Source organism: Stigmatopora nigra, chromosome 18 (assembly GCF_051989575.1).
Source record: "Stigmatopora nigra isolate UIUO_SnigA chromosome 18, RoL_Snig_1.1, whole genome shotgun sequence".
Classification (NCBI taxonomy): domain Eukaryota; kingdom Metazoa; phylum Chordata; class Actinopteri; order Syngnathiformes; family Syngnathidae; genus Stigmatopora; species Stigmatopora nigra.
Window position 1 is genome coordinate 7,573,854 of NC_135525.1, and position 27,509 is coordinate 7,601,362.

General features: G+C 39.4%; 1 protein-coding gene across 5 annotated transcripts in view; it reads left to right on the forward strand.

Moving 5' to 3' along the window:
- The window catches only part of pald1a (phosphatase domain containing paladin 1a), a 28,001-nt gene extending 492 nt beyond the window's left edge, over positions 1–27,509 (forward strand). The window contains exons 1-21 of one of the 5 annotated variants that reach the window (XM_077738982.1): positions 205–232; positions 3,063–3,109; positions 7,375–7,557; positions 8,619–8,721; positions 9,265–9,444; positions 9,525–9,689; positions 9,976–10,136; positions 10,210–10,285; positions 10,369–10,523; positions 10,751–10,853; positions 10,915–11,019; positions 11,132–11,227; positions 11,298–11,432; positions 11,835–11,951; positions 12,022–12,201; positions 12,286–12,483; positions 12,555–12,695; positions 12,756–12,827; positions 13,678–13,818; positions 21,370–21,525; positions 26,228–27,509. In XM_077738982.1, coding sequence (XP_077595108.1) covers positions 7,388–7,557; positions 8,619–8,721; positions 9,265–9,444; positions 9,525–9,689; positions 9,976–10,136; positions 10,210–10,285; positions 10,369–10,523; positions 10,751–10,853; positions 10,915–11,019; positions 11,132–11,227; positions 11,298–11,432; positions 11,835–11,951; positions 12,022–12,201; positions 12,286–12,483; positions 12,555–12,695; positions 12,756–12,827; positions 13,678–13,818; positions 21,370–21,525; positions 26,228–26,383 — 2,610 coding nt within the window. In that variant the 5' untranslated portion in view covers positions 205–232; positions 3,063–3,109; positions 7,375–7,387 and the 3' untranslated portion in view covers positions 26,384–27,509. Of the gene's footprint in view, positions 1–204; positions 233–2,813; positions 2,923–3,062; positions 3,110–6,574; positions 6,664–7,374; positions 7,558–8,391; positions 8,518–8,618; positions 8,722–9,264; positions 9,445–9,524; positions 9,690–9,975; positions 10,137–10,209; positions 10,286–10,368; positions 10,524–10,750; positions 10,854–10,914; positions 11,020–11,131; positions 11,228–11,297; positions 11,433–11,834; positions 11,952–12,021; positions 12,202–12,285; positions 12,484–12,554; positions 12,696–12,755; positions 12,828–13,677; positions 13,819–21,369; positions 21,526–26,227 lie in introns of those variants that run through there. The other 4 variants (XM_077738980.1, XM_077738981.1, XM_077738979.1 and 1 more) reach the window with 4 other exon arrangements.

Here is a 27,509-nt window from a genome sequence, read left to right on the forward strand (position 1 = left end):
CCGGTACATATATCACTTGGCAGACATGCGTTTCCGGGAAGAAACAATGGCGGATGGTGAAAAATGGCTAGAAAGTGCCTTAATTTATTTTTTTTTCTCAAAATCACCGTTTAGCGTACCATTTTCATGTGTACAGCGTACCAATATAAAAATGGGCTTTCAGTTGTACCAATTACGGCGAGAACGTACCAGTTGACAGGTATGGGATTTCGCCGCACAGTAAGCTGCGATGGTAAGTTCCCTTGTTGATCCAAGTTTTTTTGGGGGGTGGAGCGGGGGTCTTAGTTCTTAGGGACTCCGACGAGGCTGATACAAGCTCCCTTCTGCTGCCATTTCTAAAGTCTCGCCACTAAGATGCTAACTTCAGCTTCTCACTGCGATCGCGTGTTGTTTAGATGTTATTTGACACTGCATGTGTTAACACATAAACAATATACTAAAGCGATTTCTAAGTGCAAAAGTGCGGATGAAGGGGGGATAAGGGGACAGGGGTACCCCAACCCCCACTCGTATGGGATGAATACACCACAGTTTCTCAGATTTAGCTGATTATGGGCTGATCTTTGAGTAAAATGGACTGGTGACAAACAACATCATGCAGAAATCATTCATGCAAGCATAGAAAAAAAGTTTAAAAACAAAAACAAGGAGCGTATTAGTCCATAATAGGAATGTCCCAATCACATATTTTAGCATGTGACTACCCTGCCCTGATCCAAACCCAGGAAATGTATTACGTATGGAAAAAACTACTATATCAATGTGTCTTTGTCTCCCCAATTTGAATAGAGCTATCAGAAAATTATGATGATATAAAAGGGCAAGTTCCCATAAGGCAATATATAATTGAATAATCTATAATTATATTTTGTAATGCAATCTTTTAATGACATCTTTATTCCCATGACGGCGCTTCTTACTACATTCAATTTTGCAATTATACAAAAGTGTCTGTGGGGAATCGCAATGCATTGCAGTGGGACTAATCTGTGAACAGATCAATTTTGCTCATATCTCCAGGGTTTGTTGTCAAGAGGGTTAATGACAGAAACTAGGATATCTAACTACAATTAATCAAGAAGAGGAGTGTGAAACTACCCTTGATGAATTGCATCATAAATGATTAAATTTTGTATTCTTACATGTTCCTGATTGGTTACTTTACTTACTCATTGGACACCATGAAATGTGGTCAGTTTATATCGATATTCATCAAATTCTACATGGTTTTATTCACATTTTTTGTAATTTTTATTTAAAAATATATATACCTTTAGGACCAAATGGGACTGGGTTCGACAAGCGAAAGTCTATATAGCGTATTTCCCGGACTATAAGTCGTACCAGAGTAGAAGTTGCACTAGCACCAGCTAAAGAATACACAATGAAGATAGAAAAGAACAATGTATAAGTATCTCAGTACACTCACTAGCAAAGTGTTGCCCACTCCCTCCCTAGAACCACTTGTCCTATTTTTGCGGGAGTTTAATTATGGCAAATTTTAAGTAAATCAGATTGATTTTGGTCTCAAGACCTTCCCACCATCAAATCATCGCTACCAACTTGTCCCAGTTCAAATTGATTGAACGTCCATCGCAATGGATGGCAGTGTATGAGTTAAAAATGATCAAATAGGTAACGTCCTTAAGCTGCAAGACTTCTGGCCCAAAAGGAAGGAACAGGTGTGGCATCTGTATTATTTTTTTCGTCTGAAATGAGTGTTGTCATATTGTTGAGTTCATTGCTTTTGGGGTAGAACATTCCCACTTTGTCATGCTTGGTGGCAGGGTTGCTTGAAAGAAAAAAAAAACTGAAAAAAAGCGCTGTTCCCGCACATCTGCAGATGAAACAAGACACTCTCCACATGATAAACGGGTTCCAGCTCCTCCGAAGTGGCGGCTTAAAGCCGACTTATTTGCCCAGCTGTGAGCGACGTTTGCGTTCAACATGGCATGCGTTAACCGCTAATGAATGGACTGATTAAAGAGTTGTAGTGAATTAGGCTTACGCAATGGCGTCTGTATGCTCTCGTCGACGACCCTCCTCTTTGGTTGTAGGGCACCCAAATGTTTCATTCAGGGGTGTCGTAGTACAATGTGTAGGTTTAAAAATTCCATGCACAAGACAGTTACAATTGAGAACCTTATAGTCAATTTATATGTAATCATAAATTCCTTTTATAGTCATTGCCAATTAAAATATGAAAGAAATACTCTGTCCTTCACTTTACAGTCCTGATAATTACTATAGTCCAGAATACCACCAAAAAAGCGGTGTGATAAATAACCGAACAGCATAAACATATGGTGCATAAATAAATAAATGCATAAATGCATATCTTTCTACTAAATTTGGGACAATCATAACACTATTCAAGTTTTCTATTAAAAAAACATTCTTTGTTTTGGCATTTTGATTACGATACATTTTTTTCTCCATATAGCTCAAAACTAATTTAACTTTAAATGGCGTGTTATGTTATGGACAAAACAATTCCAAAATGTTTTGCATCATTTTTCATGAACACTCACTTAAGCTTACTAGCTGGTTTTGTTCATCTTTGGTTATAATGGTGGTACATGGCGAGCTACTATTGACTATTTCTTTATGGTACTCAGTGAAAGAGTTCAAGGACTGATTTAATTGTGTTTTGAGAGTCTTGTTAAAAGGTCTGCCATGTGTGTGTGTGTGGGAGGAATTGCGTTGCCTGGAGGTTGCACTGGTAGCGATTGGATGGCGGCGAAGGAGATGATGAGTAAGCCACTCGTCCGGGTCCGCCCCCACATCCTCTTTTACGCCGCGGCACAAGCTCGTCACACTGCTGCACAGCATAAAAAAAGATTTTAAAAAAATCGGCCGAGGGACCTGTCCTCGTTCAAGGACGTGCCCATCGATGGGATGCGAGACCACCTCACATTACCGGTGAATGGTCGCATTTAATTTAGTCGCGGATGCCAGGAGGACTGAGAGTGTGACTGACTGAGACTGACCGCCGTCTGCCCTTGAGAGATTTTCACCTTTTTTTTTTCCAAGCACTTCATTTTTTTTCATTTGTTTCTCAGTAGACTCTGGCACCCTTTGGATGGTGGACAAGACAGCTGTGTGTTAGGTAGGGTCATGATACTTTGCAATTTATGCATTCATATGTAAGATTGAAGAGTTTTGTAAACATAAGTCATGAATGGTGTTAGGCAAGGCAAACTTTAGCGTTGGGTTTGGGTTTTAAGACGCACATTTGACCAGGTCACTTAAAAATAAAAAAACAACAACACTATTTTTGTCTAATTATTGATATATTTGATCTTATAATGAACCTTAGAAAAGTTATACTAATTCCGCTTGTATTGCGTTTGTATATGTATGGGAAATGATTTAAACATGCATGGGAAATGTATACAGATTAAATGGTAAATGTATGTTTTTGTGTTGGACAAATAATAGTCATTTAATCTTCCAACCAAAATGAATCAAACAATTATAGAGGAAAATACATGTTAAAGTATTATATACAATAGTTTTTTCCCCAATGAGCAATACTTTTTGTCTTGTCACTTGTAGTTAAATGTAAATAAATAAAATTAAATATTGCCCAAGTTCTTATAAGTACAAAATAATGTATTTTTCAGGGCGAGTTCCACAAATAAAAATAAATAAATACTGTATCAATTGACAATTTGTTTTAACTAATATGGTCAATGTGTTGGGCGAATAGGGGTCACGATTATGTAAAAGAATAAAGTGGTTCAACTGGCCCAAAATCAAATTATGGATTACAGTCTGATACAATTCGGGCATCCTACAAACATATAGTATTCAATAACAAATGGAGACACTGAAGCATGCTCATAGAATGTTGTGGTCAGTCGAGAGGGTCAAAAAAGTCCAACGACTGCAGCTCGGAAACCACTGGGGGATAAACTCCTTGTCTTGCGCTCTTTATTTTAATTACAGGCAGCACTTTTAAATGTAGAATTCCAAATCTTTTTTTAGTAGCATGTCATTGAGCTGTCCGGAAAGAAGGCGGAAGCTCAACCGCATGATTTATATCATATTCATAGCACCAGCATAGTTTTCACTTGTTTTTTCCTCCTTTTTTTAATTCAACATAGCAATTTGATTGTATTTCATCATGGCTGTGCAAAGAAAAGTTTTGACTTGCAACATTTGGGAACAATACGTCTCCGAGTCCTCTACAGTAGAGGAAAGCAGTGAGCTCATTTCCTTACCACAGTGCAGGAACTAGCAATGTCCTGCGCCACCCCACACACTTCAACGAAGCGGTGACACACGTGTACAACCTCAATGAGGATGTTGCAACATGAATAGTTAGCAAGCGCTTCCTGTGAAGGTGCGCCACCGCAATACAGCCCAAGTAGGCTGTTGCCATAAATCATTTGAGCTTTTATTCGCCGACAACTCATATATGTGTCAAGTCACAGTTCTTATGGGTAGGCGATGAAAAAAGTATGTCACGGCTTGCCGGTGAAATTTGGGTTTGTAAACCAGTCATGTGGTTCAGGTAGACGGTGCTCGGACGTTTGGTCGCCGGTCTTTTGGTCCTGTTTGGTCCCCGGTCTTTTGGTCGCCGGTCAAATGATGACAGGGAGTTTAATGTTGAAACCAGCTCTCAAAATTATATTCATGAGAGAGTTTAATATCTAAGTACTGTTTAATATCTAAGTACTGTTTAATATCTAAGAACTGTTTAATATCTAAGTACTGTTTAATATCTAAGTACTGTTTATTATCTATGTACTGTTTAATATCCAAGTACTGTTTAATATCTAAGTATTGTTGAAAACAGTAGATATTTAGATATTAAACTCTCTCTGAATATAAATTTGAGAGCTGGTTTCAACAGTAAACTAACTCTCTGTCACCATTTGAGAGCGAAAAAAGATGATGATATTGAACCAAAATATTGCAGTGAGTCAGCATCACTCAAAAACATCTATTGCCGATGACTAAAGATTAAAAGATCCGTCAAAATGCTCTAAAACACGACTTTGAAAATGACTGGCAGTAAATGACTCTAGAAACCAACTTTAGGTTTTCTTAGTTCCTGCTTTGTTCCCTTTCTCTACATAAATTTGCCAAACCAGCCCGTTCCTCAGTCTATCATCACGTTCTCCCAAGTTAGGACTTTTTGTACATTCCGAGTCCGGGAAATTGTATGGAAAGATCTCCTGACTGTTGGTTGAAGTTGTACATCTGTGGTTGTGAGGAGCGCACTGCATCCTTCCTCGGGCCACCAACAGATGCATCCTGCAGCTGCAAACTCCTTCCTGCCTTGCGCTGCTTTTGTCCCCAAGACGATGCCACGCCGAGGTTAGGACGCGGGTGGAATTTAAATGGGGCAGCCTTGAATGGGGCCATGCTGGCAGGAGTTTCCAGTCGCCATGGTTTTCTTCCAACAGTCAGTGAGCTCTCAGGCAACACGCCGAAATCGTAATGGGTTCCCAAAGTATGGTTTGAGGGCTATTTGTGGCCGCCTGCAAGGTTACAACCGTTGTAAAGTGAATTAAAGATCTGTTTTTAATCAAATCGCTGCCACTGACAGCCAATCCATTCTAACTGGGAGGGCTGACAGAAATATATAAACAAATCCATGTTTTCCCTATTTTTGTGTGAAATATACTATTTTCTCAATAAATATGATTAGTGAAAAGAAACAAATCAATCCAAAATAACTTATAATATTGCCTTCTTTTCTAAAATAAATCCAAAAATCACCAAAATGATTAGAGATGATTATCATAATTTTTGAAGTACAAAGTGCATGTTTGCATGAATCTTTTTTTAATCATAACATTTTAAAATATGATTTAGAAAACAACTGCTAGACATTTACCCACTTATCACAAAGTTCTTCTCTTCCTTCCATTTTGTTCTGTTTATGACCTTCCATGGAAAAAAACGCTTGGACATCCTTTTGTGCCATGGCAGCAAAAAATAAATAAAAAACAATTAGGGCTCAATATTACTAGAGGAAATCAGACTATTTATTGGTCCTTTGAGGCCCTGTTTGACATGTGGGGACATGATGCCTTTTTATATTTTGTCTCGATTGGCTCTTCAGGAGGATGTTTATGACTCAGGGCTATTTTTTGCCGAGGTCTCCACCCTGACTGCTCTTCTGGCTAATTCAGGACATGGCATGCTAGAATCGCTGTGGTCAAGTCAGAACATTTAGACACGCACTTCCCGTTGGCAGAAATAAAATAGGGCTGCTAGTGAATAATTGTGCTTTACTATTGCCTTCAATGGCATTTTTAAATACCAAAACATTCTTCTAAGCACGCTTTTCGGAGAGTTAAATGGAAATGTTAAGTTTTCTTTCTCATGTGTAGCCAGAGACTTGAACATTTGCCATCTGGCCATCAGATCTACCATAATAACACACTTTTACACACATAATCGCCATATAGACCAGCTTCGATGAAGAGGACTGAAAGAGTTTCTAGTGTGTCATAAGGACTGCATTTTGGATCTCCCACAAGGGGGCCGCCTTCACTTGACTTTGAGGAGATGGGATGGGCTGGTGAAAGTAGAGGATGGTTTCTGTTAGGATGTGATGCCAAGTTCTCACACTCCTTTTCGGACCATGGCGGACAACAACCAGCTTAAAAACGGTGGAAATGCAAGTCTCTCGTCAATCCACTCGTAAGATGACATGTACTGAGGAATGGTTATTTTGCAAAGTTTTTTTTCTTCTTGTGGTAGGCTGATGCAAAATCTAAGGGCTGAAGAATTTTTTTTTCGTGTTTTGTGGATTGAAATAGCAACAGGAATGCTGGATTTCCTTATATGGAACAAGAACTTGACATTTAGGATGTTGGATTTTATCATTTTGCTCTGAATATTTGAATCAAACTAGTGCTTTTTTTGTTGATGTAGAAGTGCTCGAACTGAACTCGCCCACTCATCATAAAATACAAAGAGGAGAACAGCAATCACTCGCCCACTAGCAAAAGTTGTGAAAGATTTTTTGAACTCGATTCTCGACTGAAAAGTGGCCAAAAGTGCTTTAGTCTTGGCAGATTTGTCTGTTAATGTCCCTTTATTTAAGGGATCTGCAACACATTTGTTTTCTGTTTGCAACCAAAGCTTCTGACAAGTATTAGGTTTTATTTTACCAGTTTGCATTTGAGCCAAGTTTGTTTATTATAGACAAACCAGATCTGCTCTTAAAAATAATCAGTTTTTACCCTACACACACATCAGGCCCACCAGGCTTATAAAGCACTGGAAAATTAACTGTTAGTGAACTGACTGTAGGAGAATGGACTACAGTTTTTTGGACGACAGAGATTTTCTAAACAAAACTGCATTGATTCGTGTACTAACATATTTTTTTTACCATGTTTCTCAAAGCTGCAGGTGGAGCATGGGTACGACTGCCAGCGCAGCGCCACCGCCGCCGCTTGAAAGTGTCCACGGCAACGGGATGGCCGACAGCAAGCCGTCACTCAGCATGAGTCCCTTTCACACAGTCAACGTCCACAACAACAAGGCCAAATCCATTATCACCAACAAAGTCGCACCTGTGGTCATCACGTAAGTTCCTCCCCGAATACGCGTTCTGCGGATTGGGTGAGAATCTTCTTTGATCACTGCGGAGGCGTGAGCCCCCTTGTGGAGGTGTTAAACCCCACCTCACCAACCCGTCCCTTTCTTTGCGTAGTGAGTGCTGCAACAGCTTTAACTTATTAAAAAGCCATCTTAGGATTAAAATTAAATTGAGAGGCGCTTTTATTATTTTGGATCTCGGGTTTTCCTGTATTTAAAAACTACGAGTATGTATTTCTCCCCTTATTAATGATTGGAATTCCCCTTATTAAGCAATAAAAAATAAACTTACAAAAGCAACATGGTACATATTTACTAGGGTGCACTTAAGTCTAAAATTTCCCAATCAGTATGAACTAAATTCAAGATTCTGTAGATGTCGCTGTATAACGCTGACAGCTCAACTGTCTGGGTACATTGCTTGCTGACCTCCTATATATAAGGTGGATGTGACATATCATGCTTAAAGCATGACAATATTAGCAGTCGATGATGGCGTTTTCGTCTGTTAAAAGTGACAGAGACGATGTGGATTGGAGCCGAAATGAATAAAACGAGAACTTATTACTTAAAAGAATCCCATATAGAAGTTTTTCAGCCATTTTTCCCCAACCTTTTAGTTGTAAGTGTTCTCAATGAATTGCTGCAGTTTTTGTATTTACTCCCCCTTTTGTTGGCGGCAAAATCCCCTGTTAGCCTCCCATTTCAGTGTTTGCCCCTTTTACCATCTCATTTGTCAGAGCAGGCTTTGTAAACAGTGACGGATAATTGAATTGACCCTCTCACCATGCTGCCTCTGTCGCCAGTGTGTGAATGTCTTTGTGTTTTTGTGTGTTTGCGTGTTTGAGTCTGTGATTCGCTGTGTGTTTCTTTGTGTGGGATCATGTCTGTTTTTGCTCGTGATTGTCGCCATGTTTTTGTCTTTGTGGAAAGTTTGTTATTCGTCATGTAGGTTTGTGTAATTCTTTTTTGTGTATTCATGTTTTGTTTCCTGTTTGTGTATTTGCCAATGTCTTTGTGAAATTCATGTGTGTGTTTTGTGTTCACAGGTATAATTGCAAGCAGGAATTTCAGATCCACGATGACATCCGGAAGAGCAACTACAAAATTGGACGGATATCGGACGCCATGCCCGAGCACTACATGGTGCAGGTACATTAACACCCAGGCTCTCAAACACTCACACTCACAAACACACAAATAGCAGTACGGCTCAGCAACATTGTCATGCGCCGCTTTCCGAGTTGGGGGTGCAGAGGAAGTGTTATTGCCCCCTTATCAAGACTTTGATCTGCTGCTGTGCTTGCATAGCATCCTCCTTCATTTTTTGCTTACACGCAAAGATAAGCAAGCTTACCTTCATATTTTTTTATCAAGGTACAATGATTTACGCTAGAGTCCAATTTGTCAATATATCATAGAAGGGCAAAAGACATTGCACTTATTTTACTTGTAGGGCCAGCCAATGGCAAAAAAACAACTATTTTGTATTCTGCTTTCTATTGTACACTATGTTTGGTTTAAATCTAACTTCTTAGAACAATTGACATGGTTTAAATTGAAATGTATGCTTAAATGCAATGTCCTAAGCAGTGATTTTATGCACTGCCCTGAAAAAAATAAATCAGATAATCAGAGCATATTCCACCATGTGATTAGGTCTACACTAGTGCCAACATTTTCATTTCCTTGCAGGGGGAGTACTTTATGGTGCAGGACGTATACAGCAAAGCGGACGTCCTTAGCACAACCAACTCCGTCGGGGCGCCTAATTTCCGTCAAGTGAAAGGATCGTACCCGCTTTTCGGGATGGGTCAGCCCAGTGCAAATGGCTTTAAGAGGGTCCTGCAGAAGCTGCAAGCTCAAGGACACGAGGTGAGCTGCCATGTTGAGCCAGGAATTAGCCATTATTTCTCAAATGTAGCTCTTTTAAATGTGTTCTCATTTCTATCCAGGAGGTGATTTTCATCTGCGTGCGAGAGGAGCCTGTGGTCTTCCTGCACAAGGGCGACGACTTTGTTCCATATACCCCCAGGAGAAAGGAGAACCTCCACGAGAACCTCCATGGTCTAGAAAAGGAGGGACCAGTGGAAGTGCTTGAACTCACTGTCAGGAAGGAGGTGACTTTTAGATCAACCTGCACGACTTTATATGATTCGCTTATAGGTTTCCTTTAAACTGATCCCTTTTAGATACAAATTTAATTATCTATGTGGCAGTTAGAATGCGTTTTTTCCACTCCAGACTTCCATAACTTCTACCAAAATATATTTAATATATTGAGATATCCATAAATACAGTGTATTATTACATTAATGCTACAATAATGGCAGTCAAATGCATTGAAACGTAATTATTCTCTCAAGGCACCACTTTACTTTCCATTAATTTATTCTTTGTCCGCAGCTCTATGACTTTGCCAAGCTCAATGAAAACATCTACTACGTCTACAATGACATCGAGTACCTTAAAGACGAGCCTCAGAAAATGGTCATCACATGCGAGGAGGACATCCACGTTACCGAGGAGGTTTACAAGAGGCCCGTGTTCACCTTGCCGGCCTACAGGTACCGTCCTGCCTTCTAACTATCACTTGATCTCGTAATTTGCAAGCCATAATTGTTGTCTTTTTCATTCCAGCTATTACAGATTACCATTGCCGGTTGAAGGAGCACCAATGGAAGAAGACTTTAATGCTTTTGTCAATATACTCAGGGTAAATCCAAGCTTAACTAAGCCTGATTTCTTTGAAGATATGATGATTTTGAAGGGTTTTTGGATTGCATTTCTCTTTCCTAGGAGATCCCCAGTTTGTCCATGCGACACAACACAAGACCCAAGCCGCCCGCTCTTCTCTTCAGCTGCCAGGTGGGCGTCGGCCGCACTAACCTGGCCATGATTTTGGGCGCCCTGGCTATCAACCGCCTCGGTGGTGACTCGGGAACGACGCCTATGTAAGTAATATTGTGAATATCCAGTCTATTTAAAATATTTGGCTAAAAACTTCCTATTTCTGTCTGTCAGTTGTTAAAGTTGAGCCTGAGAAAACTGCAACTTCCCACTTAAAATACATAAATAATTCTACAAACAAATTAAAATAGAGATACTCTGTAAATGCAATCAAAGACATGAAAATTCCAACTAAGCAGTGCAAATGTCAAGATCCACATTGTTTTTGCAGGCTCGGGGAGGCAACAAAGCCAACTACAGATCCCAAACCAGTTTTCCGTATCATCCAGTCTCTGATCGCCAAGCTACCTAATGGACAACAAGTCATGGAGGAGGTGAATTTCCCTCCCCTGCTTAATTGCGGGAGCTGTTATCAAACAATGTGTTTCTTCTAAGGTGGATCGAGCCATAGAACTATGTTCGGAAATGCATAACATTAAAGAAGCAATCTACGAGAACAAAAGTAAGCTGGAGGGCATCGGAGATGATTATCAGATCCAGGTTGGTCCTCTTCAAATAGAGACCCTCTTCTTATTAGTACATTTTTAAGGTGGAAAATTAGTTCATAAATCTATGGAGTACTGATAAACATTCTTCTTTTGCTTTCTATTAGGGAAACAGCACCAAGAGCTACTTCCTCCACAGAACCCGTCAGAGCTTAGAGCGCTACTTCTATCTGATTGTCTTTAACGCGTACCTCCACGAGCAGGTGAGTGTTGGAAATAATTGAAATAAGCGCATGATATCGTGAGGCTGCTAAATGTCGGGACGCATTGCAGTATCCCCTGGCCTTCGTGTCCAACTTCAGCCAGTGGATGTGCCGCCACACTTGGCTTTACCGCCTGTTGGCTCGGATGGATCTTTCTGAGCTGTCAGCGCCGCCTGAGCTGGTCACCAGGGGAGCTCGTGTCCTGGTGAGTAGCCAAGACCTCCACCAGGGAGGATTTATTATCTCCCTAGGAGCCTTTGACAGTGATAGACCTTCAGTGTTTTTGAACTTGGGGGGGGGGGGGTTGGCAGTAAATAATCAGGATTCACTGCCAAAGTTAAGTTGTTAAGTTTACAAGTAGGGATTAAGTTTCTTCAATGAACTAAAAAAATGGGATTAATTTGAAGTATATTGGAATTTTGACAAGTGATTGTATGGACAATGCAATAGAAAACTCAATTTTCTAAGAAAAAAAGCTTTCAATATGTGAAAACGAACCTAAAAATCAACATTGTCAAATTGCAAAGGGACGTGTCTTCCCTTAATAGTGATGGTTGTCTATTTTGACTGAAATATTTAGTAACAAGTGCTTGTTTCATCTATGCAGGTGGCCAGTGAATATTTTGCCCCTGACGTCCTGAGCACCGCCAAAGAAATGAAGGCGCTCAATTTCAGGCGTGTGCCCAAGATGCCAATCTATGGGCTGGCACAACCCACATCTGAGGTGCACCTCCCCCTATTGATACAAAGATTATCATACTATTTCTTATGTATATATAAATATTGGTCTGTAGGCCGCAGGTACCGTCCTGGCCCACCTGACAGACGAAAAACGGAAGCACAGCCACATTCTGTGGATCAACTTGCAGGAGGAACTGGTTTTAGAGGCAAACGGGCAGATCTTTTCGCCAAGGGAGCCGTCCTGCTTGGATCAGCACATCGCCATCCCAACGTCAGACCCGCTCGTCATTGAGGTAACGCTTGTATCCAAAACTAATTTGAGTGGTTTAAATGTTTTTTACGCTCATAAAAATAACCAACATGTCATTTTTTTCTAGAAACTGGAGACGTCTCTTAAGGAGGAGATCCTGCGAGCCCAGAAATGGCTAGAAGTGACTCTGGAGCAGGAGAAGCAGATGAAGATGTTCAAGAGCGTCCTGACGGCACACGAGATCTTCACGCAACACAAAAAGCTCACCCCAGCACTCGCCTATAAGCGTGTACCTTTGCCAGACTGCAGTGCCCCCCAGGAGGAGGTCAATGCCCACGGAAAAATAACCCAACTGAAAAATGGACCCGAGACTGACCAATAGGAATGTGTCCATAGGATTTCGACAAGCTACTGGACGCCATGAAGAGCTCCCTGGCCGAAGACTCGAGCACGGCTTTCGTTTTCAACTGCCCTGATGGAAAAGGCCGGACCACCACGGCCATGGTGCTCTCCGTGCTGACTTTGTGGCACTTCAACGTAAGTCTCGCATTTGTGGATTTGTTTTAAACTGGAATAAAAGTTATCTTTCATCCGCAGGGGTTTCCCGAGGTTACCGAAGAGGAGATAGTAAGCGTCCCTGATGCCAAGTATACAAAAGGAGAGTTTCAGGTATGTTTTTTATGAAGCATTTTTAGCGACTGGGTGTCTGCTAGTGATAAAAAGTTAACAGCAGAAGGATAAAAAAAGAGTTGTGTGATTGGACGTCTATTACTATCAAAGACAGTGAACTATTCAAATGATGAATTATCCGAATTTTAATCTATTCCTTTAATAGTTCCAATATTGAATGAAGACTTTCTTCCTTTTATCACCTTTCTTCTCATCAATAGTTAACAGCACAAAATTATATGAAGGCATTTTCTTGCATGTTTTTCAGTTTTAATTTAGACTCACTAAAATATATTCTTTAAAAATATTCAACCTTCCCCCTTTTAATACTTTGTGAATCCTAAACAGTACTTATACCATTTCTTTTAATCGTGTTATCTTTTCTTTTAAATGTCTTTTAAGTTCTCTTAAGAATATTTGTTTCCTTTGGTAGATTATATTAAAATTTAGCAGTATGTAGATATCACCAGTAGATGACACTGTCAGTTCTGCAACCACTCAAATTACTTAGAATGGAAATAAACTTTTTCTACAGTTTAATGAACTCTTCCAATGCTTTAATTCATTGGTTGACATTGACAGAATAGATTTCCAAGTGCAAATAGTTTCCCATTGCATATAGTTTGGATAATTATAAAATTCACTGACAGTCTACATGGCATAATTTTGTGAAAAATATCACATTTTTCTTCAAGTCCATCCACCTAATGAATGGTTGAAATTCTCAAAACATATGCAAATTCAAGTCAAATTTAAAAAAAAGTCCTACTGATTGATTGTGAGCCAGTTTCTTCTCATGGCGGATGGAATATGATGGAATTATGTATTCAATGCAACGTTCTTTTCACAGGTTGTAATGCAGCTAGTGCGCTTGCTCCCCGATGGCCACCGAATGAAACGAGAAGTGGACATGGCTCTGGATTCGGTGTCCGAAACCATGACGCCTATGCACTACCACCTGAGGGAAATCATCATCTGTACCTACAGACAGGTCAGCATCATCCTTCCACACTAGCATTGAGTATTTTACCCTCAACACCCCATAGAGGGAGACACAAGGTCTACTTTCACCCACCTGAGCTCCAGCCAGCTCACATGAATGAAAGGAATTTAGCTACGAAGCTGCCCAGCGTGGAAAAATTGATTATGATGTAATTTAATGGAAGCCGCTTGGGTGAGAAGCAGCCAAGAGAAGCAGTGAAGGAAATGAAATGTTCCTTCATATCCGTCTCTGGATTTTTCGATAGCTCATCTATCACTTTTTTCAATGTTACCAGATAGGAAGTCAACATGGGAATTCCTCGCTTGTGGCAGAAAATTGGTGTGAAAAGGAATTTTCACGCACCCAGTCAAAGATTTATTAGCGACATGTTATGTTTTGTAACCAGCTTACGTTGGTTTTCCGGCGGTTTTCTCTCGGCAAACTAACAAAGCTGGAGGAGAACAAAAGTCACTTTTGATTGTGCGCTGATAGACAGAGGCTCTGTTTTATCCATTTTTGAACAAACACTGTAATCATCAAGCCTCTGTGCACTGTCAGGAGCCGGAGGCACCCGGACCGGCTCTCCGGGCCCACTCGGGGGGTCCTCACAATGGGCTGTATTGTTTCAGGGCAATATTTTACTCCCGTGCTTGTTGCTTTGTAATGCTGGGTGGAAAAGCATCAATCTAAAAGACCAATGCCTTGCACCTTTCATTTTCAGAAGGAATATGAAGAGTAAATTCATGGCCGTACATTGTGTTTATAAAACGTAATCGTATACTTGGAATTAGTAAGGTGTTTTCATCTTAACGTTGTGCTACCTGACATTACAGCCATAAGAATAAGGTTCTTAGCGAAAACATAGTTTGCTTGGTTTCCAATTCTAGGCTCGCATCTGTTACGTATCCACGTTACCAAGAACATTTCACATTATTAAAGTACATTCACAACTATTGTGGTAATGGGAAGAGGGAGCTTGTTAAAATTTCTGTCAGTTTTCACATCACGACATCCCCAAAGCGCCCATTTTGACTTTGGTTCAAGCTCAGTTCAAAAACTCATTTTTTTGCAGCATTTAGCACGACGAATTTGTTTAGCTTGGACTTAGTAACCGACACAAATGAGTTTCCAGCGTAAAATCCGTCTTGAAATGAGGGCCAATTTATCCGGAGGCCACACGTTGGCACTGCTCCCCCCCCTCCTCCCTCATCTTCCCCCATCTCCGCTTTCTTCCCCCCCTGTGCACCGCCCCCTTTCCTCTTTGCTTGAAAGCAGCAGGCCAGGTGATAAACAGTGCCAGATGTAGCTGGAAGAGGGGAAAATTTCACCACCAGTCTGTCTCTCTTATAGGGGGAACACCCCCTACCCCCATTTGCCTTAAAGCCCCCCATCCTCCACTTCCCCAGCGGTTGGAAAATGTGTCTTCCATGGAGAAAAACATATATTTACCCTGGGACCTGAAAGATCCAGCAGCTCCCTGAGGAGGGGGAAATAGGGGTTGAGTGGTGGGGGGGGGGGGGGGTGGCTATAAATCCCCATGCTGCCAACCAGGCGTGACCCCCACGTGGCACATGCATCTCCCAGCTTTGCAGCCAAAAAGGCAGGGAGGGGATTTCTCCCCCTCTGGCGATTTTTTTACTGGCTTGAGCTTGTCTTCAATGTTTACCTCGCTACAATTGTGTTGACAGGTGCCCTATCCGATTCACACCCGGGTTGACATTTTGAGAATGATATAATATGGCGTGTTAAGGCACATTTCCATATAAACTAATATACTGCCATTGATAGTGACAGTACCTTGCATGTGGAAGTCACACTTTAGGAAGAGTATATCAAGACTGCTTACATCAAGGGTGTCAGGTTTGCGGGCCGCTTTAACGTCAACTTGATTTCACGTGGGCCAGAACATTTTAGTTATAATATTTAGATTTTTTAAAAATAAATGGATTAAAAGAACTGGATTGAACGCCCTGAACATTCTTTTTTTCATATATCTAAAACAATGTTTAATTTTTTTATATATTTTAAGATTTTACAAAATGATTTTTGAACTAAAAACAGAAAAAAATGATTAAAAAATTGCAATTATTGATTTTAAAGGGTTAAAATTAGGGAATTTAATATACATCTATAATCTTCATTTTAATTTGATCCTAAAACAGAAAGTCGACACTCATTTGGGCTCAAAAGGCAAGCTAGTACTTCCCAATACTCTCCTTCCTCACGGGTACACTCATGAAATGCACAAATTAAGAATGAATGAGGGCAAATCACAGTGTGTCCAAAAAAGACGGGCCCCCACGGTTTGGATGGGGGAATGGAAAAATATTTGGGGAAAGGGGAGAACGCCTTGTGTGCTGCAGGTTCTCCGAGAGAAAGCCGCGGCACGTCTTTTGGAAAGATGGAGGTTGGGATTAAAGCGAGAGCTTCCAGTTGGCTAGAGTAGGCGCCTTGTACACTTTCTTGTACATAGGGAATGTGCAGATTTTTTAAAAGTACATAATTGCATCTATATTGCAATTAACAGAAATCTGTCTTTCCATCTTTATTCGGTGATTCAGTGACATTCATTAAAAGAACATCTTTATATTTTGTACAGGTGATTGGTATTTAAACGGCATTTAATACATCAAAACCACTCCAATTTTAATGGCTTTCCAATTGAAAGCAACAGAATAGTCATGTTCTCATTAATGGAAAATTAATTTATCAGTTTTAAATCAAACTGAACTACAACCATTTCATTGGCGAATCAATTCATTCTCAATTCAGCCGTTAAATTCACGTGTATTATTCCATTTTCCTCCACAAATCTCCAAAGCAAACATCATTACAAAAGCAATGAGGGTTTTAATAGAGAGCCATTGCACTTAGCCTTTTTATAATTATTAATCATAAAATGTAGGAGGGTTAATTCTCTTAAGTAGACCTATTTGAAATAGAGCTGAAAATACACTGCATGTACTTATTAATTTATTTTTAGGTGGCAAAAACACCTTCATACTTTACTTTTTATTAAATGTGTCACCACATTGTGCTCGGATTTATGTCGAACTTCAGAAATCGGCTAAAAATATAATGAAACTTTTTTATATGCATAGTACATGAAGCTTAATGTTATTCTATTCAAAGGCAATGTTTTTCAGTCTGTATACTGATGACTAACGGCCTGTTTTTTTTTTTTTTTGCTGTTGCCCTTCTGTTCACACCAGGTAGAAAGTAGCCGTAGGTAAAAGGCAGTTTAATTGCTCAAACATAATGGTCGTAAGTACTTTATTTTTGTGGTTGCCTCAGTGTTTTTGGATGATTATTGGGTGATATTCTGATTGTCCTTGAGCTATAGTACAAGAGCCAATCAGTATACAATCATTGAGACCAAGAAAAATACTTTTTTTTTAAACCGATTGACTCAAAATACTTTGATTGCAGTCACTTTACACAGATTTCCTTTCTTGCCAGTATAATTACTCCGCGTAAATGTATCGTTAATGGCTTTTTCTGTAAGGACTTGACTGGCAATGTTCTTTTCTTTTTCTTTCCTGCTTTGGCTTCATGTGCAAATTTTGCTTTTATGGGTCTGTAAGGAGTGAGTGCTAAAAAGCAGAAGCGGCCAATTCAGTTGAATTTATGTATAAAGTTGTAAAAGAAAGTCACAGATTGAGAGCCAAGGATGCTGAGCCCATTTCAGTTTTGAACATTGTCCTCAAAAAGCAGACATGTGTGGCAAATAATATTTTCTGTGAAAGTGTGGTTGAAAAAAAAAGTTATGATGACTTCATGGTAATATTTACATGGGTTTTCCCTTGTTTTAAGCTTTTTTTTAGCTATTTTAACAAGTTCCTCAAAGCAATTTGCCGCATTGTTTGTACGTTTTTTAGGGGTATTTCAATTATTACTAAGGAAGCAATTGACCAAGTTTGACAGGTATGGAATTAGGTTAATATTAACTCTCTCTACTACCCATAGTTGGCCTGGATAGGGTTTAGCACCCCACAACACCCATGTGAGGATAAGCAGAATAGATAATGAATGGCTAATTTCAGCATATCAATCGAAATTTTGGCAAATCCCAACTTAGCGCTCTTAAAAATCTCCTATTTTCCTCACAGCCTTTTGTAACCTTTCTCTGTCGACTCTTTTGCACTATGTTCCGTACATTTAAAAAAAGATGCATTAATAAGCCACTACTCGTCGTTGGGATTTTTTTTCCCCCTTCAATCTTGAACATTGGCAAGGACTGTTTAAATGTTCTAGGTATGTCGGATACGCATTCTACCAGAGGTCATGACGCACGAAACCTTAAAGAGTCTTTACCACATAAGCACAGAGTTGCATTAATTTGCTCCTGCTTATACAGTATGCGGTTTCCACCGAGCCCGCTCCGATAAATCCACCTCGACTTCGGGGGATTTCATCGTGACATTGTGGCTGAGCAACTGGAAAAAGACAGAGGAGCGGAATCTGTAGAAGCTATTAACATCTTCCCCCCTCCTCCTTCCCGACTCTGAGACTACTCACTTTCGAAGCCTTAGGCCAGATGATGTATACGTTTGATTGCGGGCGTATGGATGGTTGGCTCTGCAAAATGTCAGTCTGAAAGAACCTGCAAGTGGCTTTCCAGATTGCTTTCTTTTGTGTTTCTATAATAATGATGCAATAATGCCGTGTTTGTTTCAGACAACTTCAGGTAATAAGTCCTTAAATGTATGCATGATAACAATATTGCTCCTATCATCTCAGGATTGACAAGAGGGTTGCAAGTGTTCAATCATATGAGAGTCATATCACAGAGGTGGGAGTATGTGATAGAGTATGCACGGTTCTTAAGTACTACAAGTCCTCACCAATAATTTGTTTCTAATTCAAGAACTGTACTCACTTTGAAGTCAATCATTATTGTGGTAGTTATCAATCAATCGATTAAATTTGTGCTCAAGACCCCAATCAACACAACTTAGACTTTCTTGAAAACAGGAATCACTGAGATGAAGTTATACTGTAGAATTTGGGGAATCAAGACTATGGCCAAGATTGAAATAGAAGAGTCAGATCAAGTCAAGGTCAAGATTTTTAGGACCATGGTGTTCTAACTTTATCTAGATTCTAGAACAACACTGGGAATACAGTATTGCCCTTTTCCGGGTCAGGCAAGAGACTGTCAGTCTGACATGTCCTTGGTCTCTCTACCCTTTTCTGCTTGGGAACAACTCACCCCGAGTCTGGGACGGCATCCCAACTCCAAACCTGAACCACTTCATCTAATATGTTTTAATTAGAGTTCCTTATAGATACCTAATCATATTATCCCATCCCTAGGACACAGATACCCCAAGTAGGGAACATCCATTGCATCTATCACTTGCCAGCCCACCTTAGAATCTACACATGCTTGACATTTGCCAGTCTGTGCATTGAGTCATACATGAGGGTCGTATGTGTGTCGGAGGGTGCATCTGTAGGCCGCCTGTCCATTCCAGACAGGTCGAGGTTTGGTTTAGGATTTGAGTGGGAGGCTCTCTGCTTGACGTGATGAATGACCGCTTGTGTGAGCCTAGAAGGGCCAATATGGATCACTCGAACCCCACCACCCTCCCCACCCTCTTGCCTGATAATTGGCACCAGATGTCAGTCAGATTGAAACCTCCCTTGACCTTTTCACCATGTGACTTGGGAACTTGGCAAAGCAATGGAGCTCGCACCATCGTTTGAATGTGTGAAATGTCAATCAAAAAGATATGGTGTGATGTATACAGTTTAGATGAGAGAGAGAGAGAAGAGTGGTTGGGGTTTACATTTCAACTGGAAAGTTGATTCAAGAATAGACGGAGTGGAAATTCATACACGGTTAACAACTTGACATGATCGTTGCGGGACTGGCTGAATATTCGACTTTTCTATTGCTCAGATTAAAGCAACCGACATACTTTCTTGATGATAAAAGGGGTGCAAACCAAGTGTTTGGCAAATTGAGTCTGGTTTTGACTATGGAAAGTTTGCAAGACTACATCGAAAGTGTAAGTGGAAGAGAAAATAACACTATTTAGTGAGGAGAAAGCTGTCTCTGATAACTCTGGTGAAACAAACGACCTCGTAAAATACACGGAATTGCTTCGAATTGTTTACTTGAGCAAGGACTTGCTCATCTATCGCCCCTCATTTGGTTTGCGCTTCTCCTGCACCTTTCAGATGTGCTGTTCAAGGATTCCAAATCATCCAAAACTGTTTTCCTCTCAGCTTGATGGAGTGCAGGTGCTAATCATCACTATGCACATCATTCTGTGCAAAATAAGTTAGGTAACAATTATATAAATTACCCAGATGCAATCTTGCTACTGCTACATTATCATATCTGTACTTTTCTTAGTGCAAACAATTATTTGTAGTTTTATGCATATTTATGCTGAAATGCTGTGCCTGTGAACGTTTTGCGGGGGTGCAAGGGACACGTGGTAATTGGGCTTTCCTAGAAAGCACAAAATGTATGGCAAAGCAAGCATTTTTGAGTGTGTTAACAACAAAGAGCACATTCTCTCGTTTGGTCCAAATGTTTCTCCCCCTCCGTGAATCATTTGGCTGTCTGGGAATGGACAGGAAACCTCCCCGTTGCGTCATTCAGCTCTGGAATGATTGTGTTATGGTGAGCGGTGCACATTTTCAACCAAATACCAACTACTTCCACCAGGTTAAAATAAAAAAAGGTTTAATCTATTTGAACTTGAGGCAAATGGTTCAAATAAATCAATAAGCTAGTGTTTTTTGTCCTCACATTAAAATATTCTTCAAATAACGGCTAAAAAACAACAACAAATGATTAAAATACTTCTCTTATGATATAGATGAATGCACATTTTACTATTAAGAGGATAAAAAGAGGTTTTGGATTAGATTAGGGCAACAATTGCTTTAAATGATTAATGGCCTATTCAGTTAACATTTGACTAATTTGATCATTAGTTGTCCCTTTGGTAATTATTCTTGGCAGCTTTTAATCCAAAGTTTGAGTCCTTTTTCCATCTCAAATTTCAAAAATTAATTAACATCAATGAATATAGAGCCTTGAAAAGTTTTACCAAACTATGCAGTTTGACGTAATAGGCACAACTGCAATCAAACCCACGAAGCGGTTCATTATTTTGCACAGAATTATCGTTTAACATTCTAAAGCTTTCGGACATAAACGCTTTGAGATAGCTTCCTTTCAGAAAACTAAGTGATGTTTTCCTCATTTTCTTTTCATCTGTCACCTTATTGTTCTGAAATGAGTGGCAGGAAGTAAAAATACAATGTGAACTATTGAAGTCTTTTTTTGTCTTTATCCCCTCATTCTGCCTTTGTGAATATGCGTTTAAATAATTAGGGTTATTTCATGTTTCGATAAAATTTGAGATCTTTTTAGATTGCAGGTTATTCTTTGTGATTAATACTGATTCTTAGATAATGATGTGTTTTAGGGTTCTAGAAAATGTAGTCATCATTCTTTAAAAATCATGGAAGCACTGTATAATCTATAAAGGAAATGTTATTCATAATTTCCATGTTCTTTGTGTTGATTTTCTCCAGATCAAGAGCGGCAAGACGGAGAAGGAGTGTCATAAACTTCTGCTGAAGAGTTTACAGTATTTAGAACGCTACATTTACCTCATCCTGTTCAACACATACTTGCACCTAGAGAAGAAGGACTCATGGCAGCGTTCTTTTACGCTTTGGATGGAGCAGGTAACTCATTTCTTATTGTGGATTTCTCCAAATTGAAATGCTTTTTGACCTTACACAAACCCATAAGATAGTACTTGCCCACTGCAGTCTGACTGGAGCCTCAGTTTCATGTAGTGATTTACTTCTACTGCAGTAAAGTAACCCAAATTCATATTTTAAAAGCAGACCGAGAGTTGACCTTTGTTGGTTTTCCGCCAAAAAGCACTCCTAGTTTGTCTTCCGAGCAGAAGTTCCCGGGAAATACTGGCCAAAGTGAAAGAATGCTTGAAATCCGTCGAATGAAAATCCGGGCCGTCTTTTTTGTCCTTATTGGGGCGGAATAAAAGTGGGGCGACATTCCAAAATGGACTGGAACAATCACTGAGAAAACAGCTGTCAGAGAAATATGCTCGCTCAATAGAGGCATATCCTTCCTGTTATGAATACCAAATATGTGTCCTGAAAATTTGCTCGCTCATGCTGGGAACCCGCACAGAATCAATACATACCAAACCTGTCTTGCTTTCTTTGCTAACTTCAAAGATCCTGCTTAACAAAAGAGATAATATGCTTGAAAAGCCTCTTATTTTCTGTTCCCAATTACACCACAATTTGATTCACTGTCTAAGCCAACATAAAAATGTCTTGTTCAAAATGATTTAGATGACCACAGGGGGTCTGATAAATAGATAACAAAGCATTGAAATATTTCACAGTAATTGTTTACATCCGCGTCCTTACATCTGTTGTGATCACTACCACTTTTGTAAAATTGATTTGCGACAAGCAGCCTAGAGTGTCTGCATACTGATTGAATTTTTATCCCACGACATTTTGCATATCGCCTAGACAATTGCTTTTCTCTCCTCAGCTGAAGAGGAGTTTAATTATGAAATTGACCTTTAGTTAAATAATGTAGTTGGAGCACCAGTACATGTCCTACAGTTCCAATAATCAGATTTTGGTTTTACTATTACCAGGCTAAGATGAGTTTTGCACCTCTTGGCTGTACCCCAAACCTATCCAGTATAAGATGCCTGGTAGGAGAATCAGATAACCACACAATGTCTGCTAAATCCTTTACAAATCTCCAAGGATTTTGCATTGGAAAGATCTGGTAAAACCTGAAGAACTATAATACATGTTTCTGCCCACTGGAGTCACTTTGCGGTTAAGTTGTGTGGTCAAGTGAGAACCAAGACAATGTCTCAAGGACAATTGATCCGGAGACCGGTAGTCAGATTGATGGTTTGATTCTGATCACAGTCATCAACCAAACCGGCGTTGACTATGGTTTGCCGCAAGATCTTGGACTGTTTTAGTTCCAGTTGAGTAATACTGAGGTCAGTGGTTGGATAAAAGATTGGATTTCAGTGATACAACAGCCAAGCCGACAAGATCGTGGTTTTTACATGGTTTGATTGTTAATAGTAGTGCTTTCCAAACATAAAAATGGAACTAAAAGAGCTGCTTTGACATTCTGCGATGGTAATTTATTAAAGATGGTAAAAACAATTAATCAATCAATTACTTGCATGTCAGAAAAGTACTTGGACTGGAAAGATACATTGTCTGCAAATTTTCCCTGCTGAGGTAACACTCTGTAGTGGAAGAATTTGCTGTCCTACCTTCATCCAATCTTGGGAGGGTTGTTCCAGGATCGTCCATTAATCAGTTTCCAGATCGGATAAATTCTTTTCGCCATGTTCTCTTTGACCTGGAAAAATCAGAAGTTCTGAATATCATGAGCAGGCACAAATAGTTCTACAAACTCACACTCAAACTCACAAGAAGGAGAGAACTTTGTAGGGTCTGTCTGTAGATGCACAGTTTGATTCTTCCTGCTACAAAACCTATAGTTTTTCAATCATTTTTTCATCTTCAGTGCTTCTTATCTGCACAAAGGTTGCACACGTACTGGAGCCTAGCCTTGCTAACTTAGGGTAATAGTTATGTAGATAGTTTTTTAAGTAATGCACCCCAAATTGTGGAAAATACGTTAATTTTACAGTACACTGTATAACCTTGTTTATCGCAGCTAATAGATTCCTAGATCTGCCACATTAGATGAATAACAGCAATATAGGGTCAGTGTTTTTAGGGTGTCTATTAAATATTATTTAGACTTTCATTCAAGTCCCGAAGGTAGATACTGTCTTGGTCAAATTGACAAATCAAAACAAAATTAAAAAAATATAAAAATAAGTTTTCAACCCAGGAAAATCGTTTAGTTCTTGGGCTGATTTAATATAAAACTGAGGTCTGCAATTAGCTACGATTTTGATTTACGGACTCACAACAAGCCAATCCAGACTGGATTCTTCTAGGCCCATGTTGAATATATTCCCAAACAAAAAAAGATATGGCGCAAACTCTCCAAGTGAAATGTTTTGCACTTCCAGTGAAATAACAATACATAATCCACAAGTTAATAAGGTCCTGAAAAAGGACCCTCTCTCAGTTTGAGCTGTCATCGGCACAGCACGTGTGTCAAGTGGCCCACTTGCTGCTGAGCCTGGCCCATTACCAACCAATCGGAGTCGGGTGGCCTGCAGCTATGATCGTTAGGCCGTCATCAGTGACCGTGGTGGGATCATTCATGACAAGCTCTAAGTGTCAGAAGTGGCAGCGGGGGGTCTTCACCACCACCACCCACACTAAACTGCTCTTACGTAATCTGCCATGTTTGAAGGGTGTTGTCCATCACACAATTTGCGCTCGTCTTGTGTGTGTCTACGGGTGCTCATTTTCTCATTTAAAAGAAACCCGCAAAGGTAGCTCAGTGTTCACAGTCACATGTGGTGATGGCTAATAAGACGTCTCTTATATATTGTATGAAGACCAAGGGATAACAGGAAAAGAACTGAACATTTTGTTCCATAGTATGCAATACAGTATTTGACAATAGCAACCTATAGTATTTTTTTTTAATTATGTATTTTGGCAGTTGCAAATTCTTGTTTTGCCGATTTTTGTTGTTAAAAACCATAGGCTTTAAAAAGGCGTTGTCATTACTTTCTAATAAATATAAGATATAATATATAATAAATTAAACTGGCATTAAAAAGTCTTGTATATATCTTGATATTTGATGAAAACTGTAGGAAACCTAATACATATTTCCCATCACAAAAGACTATTTTGGGAGCCATTAAGGTTTTCAGTATTACATTTTTTAGCGAGTTAGCTCATTTCAAAAGAACTTTCCATAATAATAAAAATTTCCATCCATGTGTTGCAGAACAAGCAAATCCCGCATTACAACTATGCAATGTTGCACAGTTTAATAACATGTAAACAGATGTATACTCTAAGCAAACTCTTCTTTGTACAGTTGGCAAATATTAAACCAATCCCCCCTATCCGACATTTCAAGTGACGTGAAAAATCACAAGTCATGGGATTACAATTGTTTACCATTTGCAGGAACTCATAAAGCGGATACCGTATCAGTCATCCCCAGCTGTTGGGTTATGCTAAACAAAGACCTTCTCAGATCGCTCCTGAGAAATCTGCTGCCTATGAGATAGCTTATACCTCATGAATAAGTAACTGGATTAATTTTATGAGCATTTTAGGGATAACTTGACATTTTTGTTGTGAGTTATTGCTTGTAAAATTACCTTTTTTAATGTTATGACTTATTTCCCATTTGATCTTTTCTTTTTGTCCTAATATTACTCCACTCTCCTAAAAAAAAGACAACATAATCTTAACCTATTTCAAAAGCAGCATTTTTTTGTCCTAGGCATGGAATGGAACATTTTGGAAGTGTTGTTATTTTTCTTTTAACATTTAAAAGGCTTTAGTGCTTTGAGATCACTTAGTGAAGGGCACTATGTGTCCTCTGCACTGTCTTTTTGATTTTTAGGAGAATAAAAAGCATGTGTTAGCTTTCAAATTGTAGTCCTTTCTGGACAACAAAATATTTGTGTTGTTATTTCGCTATTGGCTGTTGCATTTGCCACTGTTTACACAGCTGGATCGCAGAGTGTATGAGTCAGGTTCAGTGCCCAGCTTTAACCGTACCAATTTCCACGTTTAGTGTGCGAGTCCTATCTTCCGACATAATAGCTCCAATGTGCCGACTTATTTGTTCCCAGAAAATGGCTCAGGCAAACCAGAAATCTAACCTTAATCCTAACCCACTCATAACTGGTGAAATCTGTGACATAGACAAACCTTATCAGGTCATTCTCCACCAACTTCTTCCATATTTTTGAACGTTGTACAGAATAAAATCCAAACTATCTCAATCGCTAAAGGATCGGTCACTTAGAGGTCAAATCTTTAAATGCTTTATTACTTGGACAACCCAAAATGCCTCGACTTTGGTCCAAAGATTGTACTTGGATGTACGCTAACTTTTTTTAGACATGTCGAGACTTTCTGACGAGTAAACCTGGCAACCCGTGTCACTTGTAACGAGGCATTTAATCATCAACGTTCTTGCGAGGCCAGACCGTATCTGTTTGCATAGTTGTACTTTACGGCCAGATGTTTGCGGTTGGTTGTCCGTGGTGTTTCTTTCCTCCCTCAAAGTCCAACGCGTGTTTGACAGCTGTGTCACCTTGACCGTGACTCCGCACGACCTGCTGGATTTTCACAAAGCTCGGCGAGCGTTAATAAGAACATTGAAGTATTTCCATATTGTCCTTGTGTGTTTTGCCAACGTCCACTTAAGTGAGAATGTGACAAATTGCACTTTTCATCTTCTCGCCAGGTGGCTTCCAAGGCCGGCGTGTACGACGTCCTCAACCGCCTGAGCTTCTACGAGTTCAAGAGTCTGGAGGACGCCGTCCCTCCGGCACGACTGCGTTGCCGCTGGCAGCGGCAGAACAGTCTTTCTGAGCTTCCATTCCGAGGACAATTTCTTTGATGAGAACAGGCTTTGATTTGGACCTTGACTCATGACGGAAAAAAAAACTGGAAGACTTAAGACCTGCCTAAAAATTTTTTTTTATGTGTTCCAGGTAATATGAATTAGTTTGGGTTGCTAGGTGACATATGCTAGAAAGGGCACTGTCCTTATTGGAAGCTTGGTGGTGTCATGATGGTCATTAAGTTGTTACTAAATTGGGTTCAAATGTCTTTTTTTTTCCTTTAAAGAAAAAGGAGGAACACTCATTTTTTAAAATTGCTCTTAACCGATAAGTCAGCCGAAATATGACAGAAAATATAATTATACAGTCCACAAATTCATATGTAAAATATGAATAAAAGCAAACATGAAGAAGAGTACTAAATTATAGTTTAGTGACAAACTAAAAAGACATTCCGCTATAAACTGTAATCTGTATTGGGGGAGAAAAATGTTAATCGTGAGGCAAAATCACACTTAAAGTGTTTCTTTTTAAAAGCACAAAAATGTCATGTTTTGTCAGATTCTTTTGTTGTAGACTGCTTTTGGTTTAATAGACTTATGAGCGGTGATTGACTGTGTTACCCTAGATGTCATTTATCAATTTGATAAACGACTTGACTGAAAAGAAACCGATTAACTTGAAGCCTTACCTAGTAAACATGGCTTTTTATTGTTTACACCCTTAGCAGACTTAGAAGTCGTCTTGCCTTTGCTCAGCAACCATAGCTTTAGTCACTAATATTTATGTTCTGTTATGTTTATGCTCTAGCGTAAAAGGATTAAATAATGTTTAATGATGGATCTTCAAAATGCCTCCAGATTTTAGTACATTTTTTAATATTAAAACGTTCTTTTTTGTTGAACTTAATTCACGTCAATTTTCTACTACATTTTGGTCATAGTTTTGCTATCTTGTGACGTTCACACTGTTCTCTGTTGAAATTACAATATTTTTTACCCTTGTGATACTTTGACTATTTTTATATTAGCAAAAATTCCAGACTTCATTCCATTTTTTTCTACTTAAATTTACAACTCTTCTTTCCGCCTGTCATCATTCTTGTCCAAAAAACGTCATGCCTTTAACTTTCATGTTAAAATGACAACTTTTGTACCTTATTAAAGTCCATTGGTCCTAAAA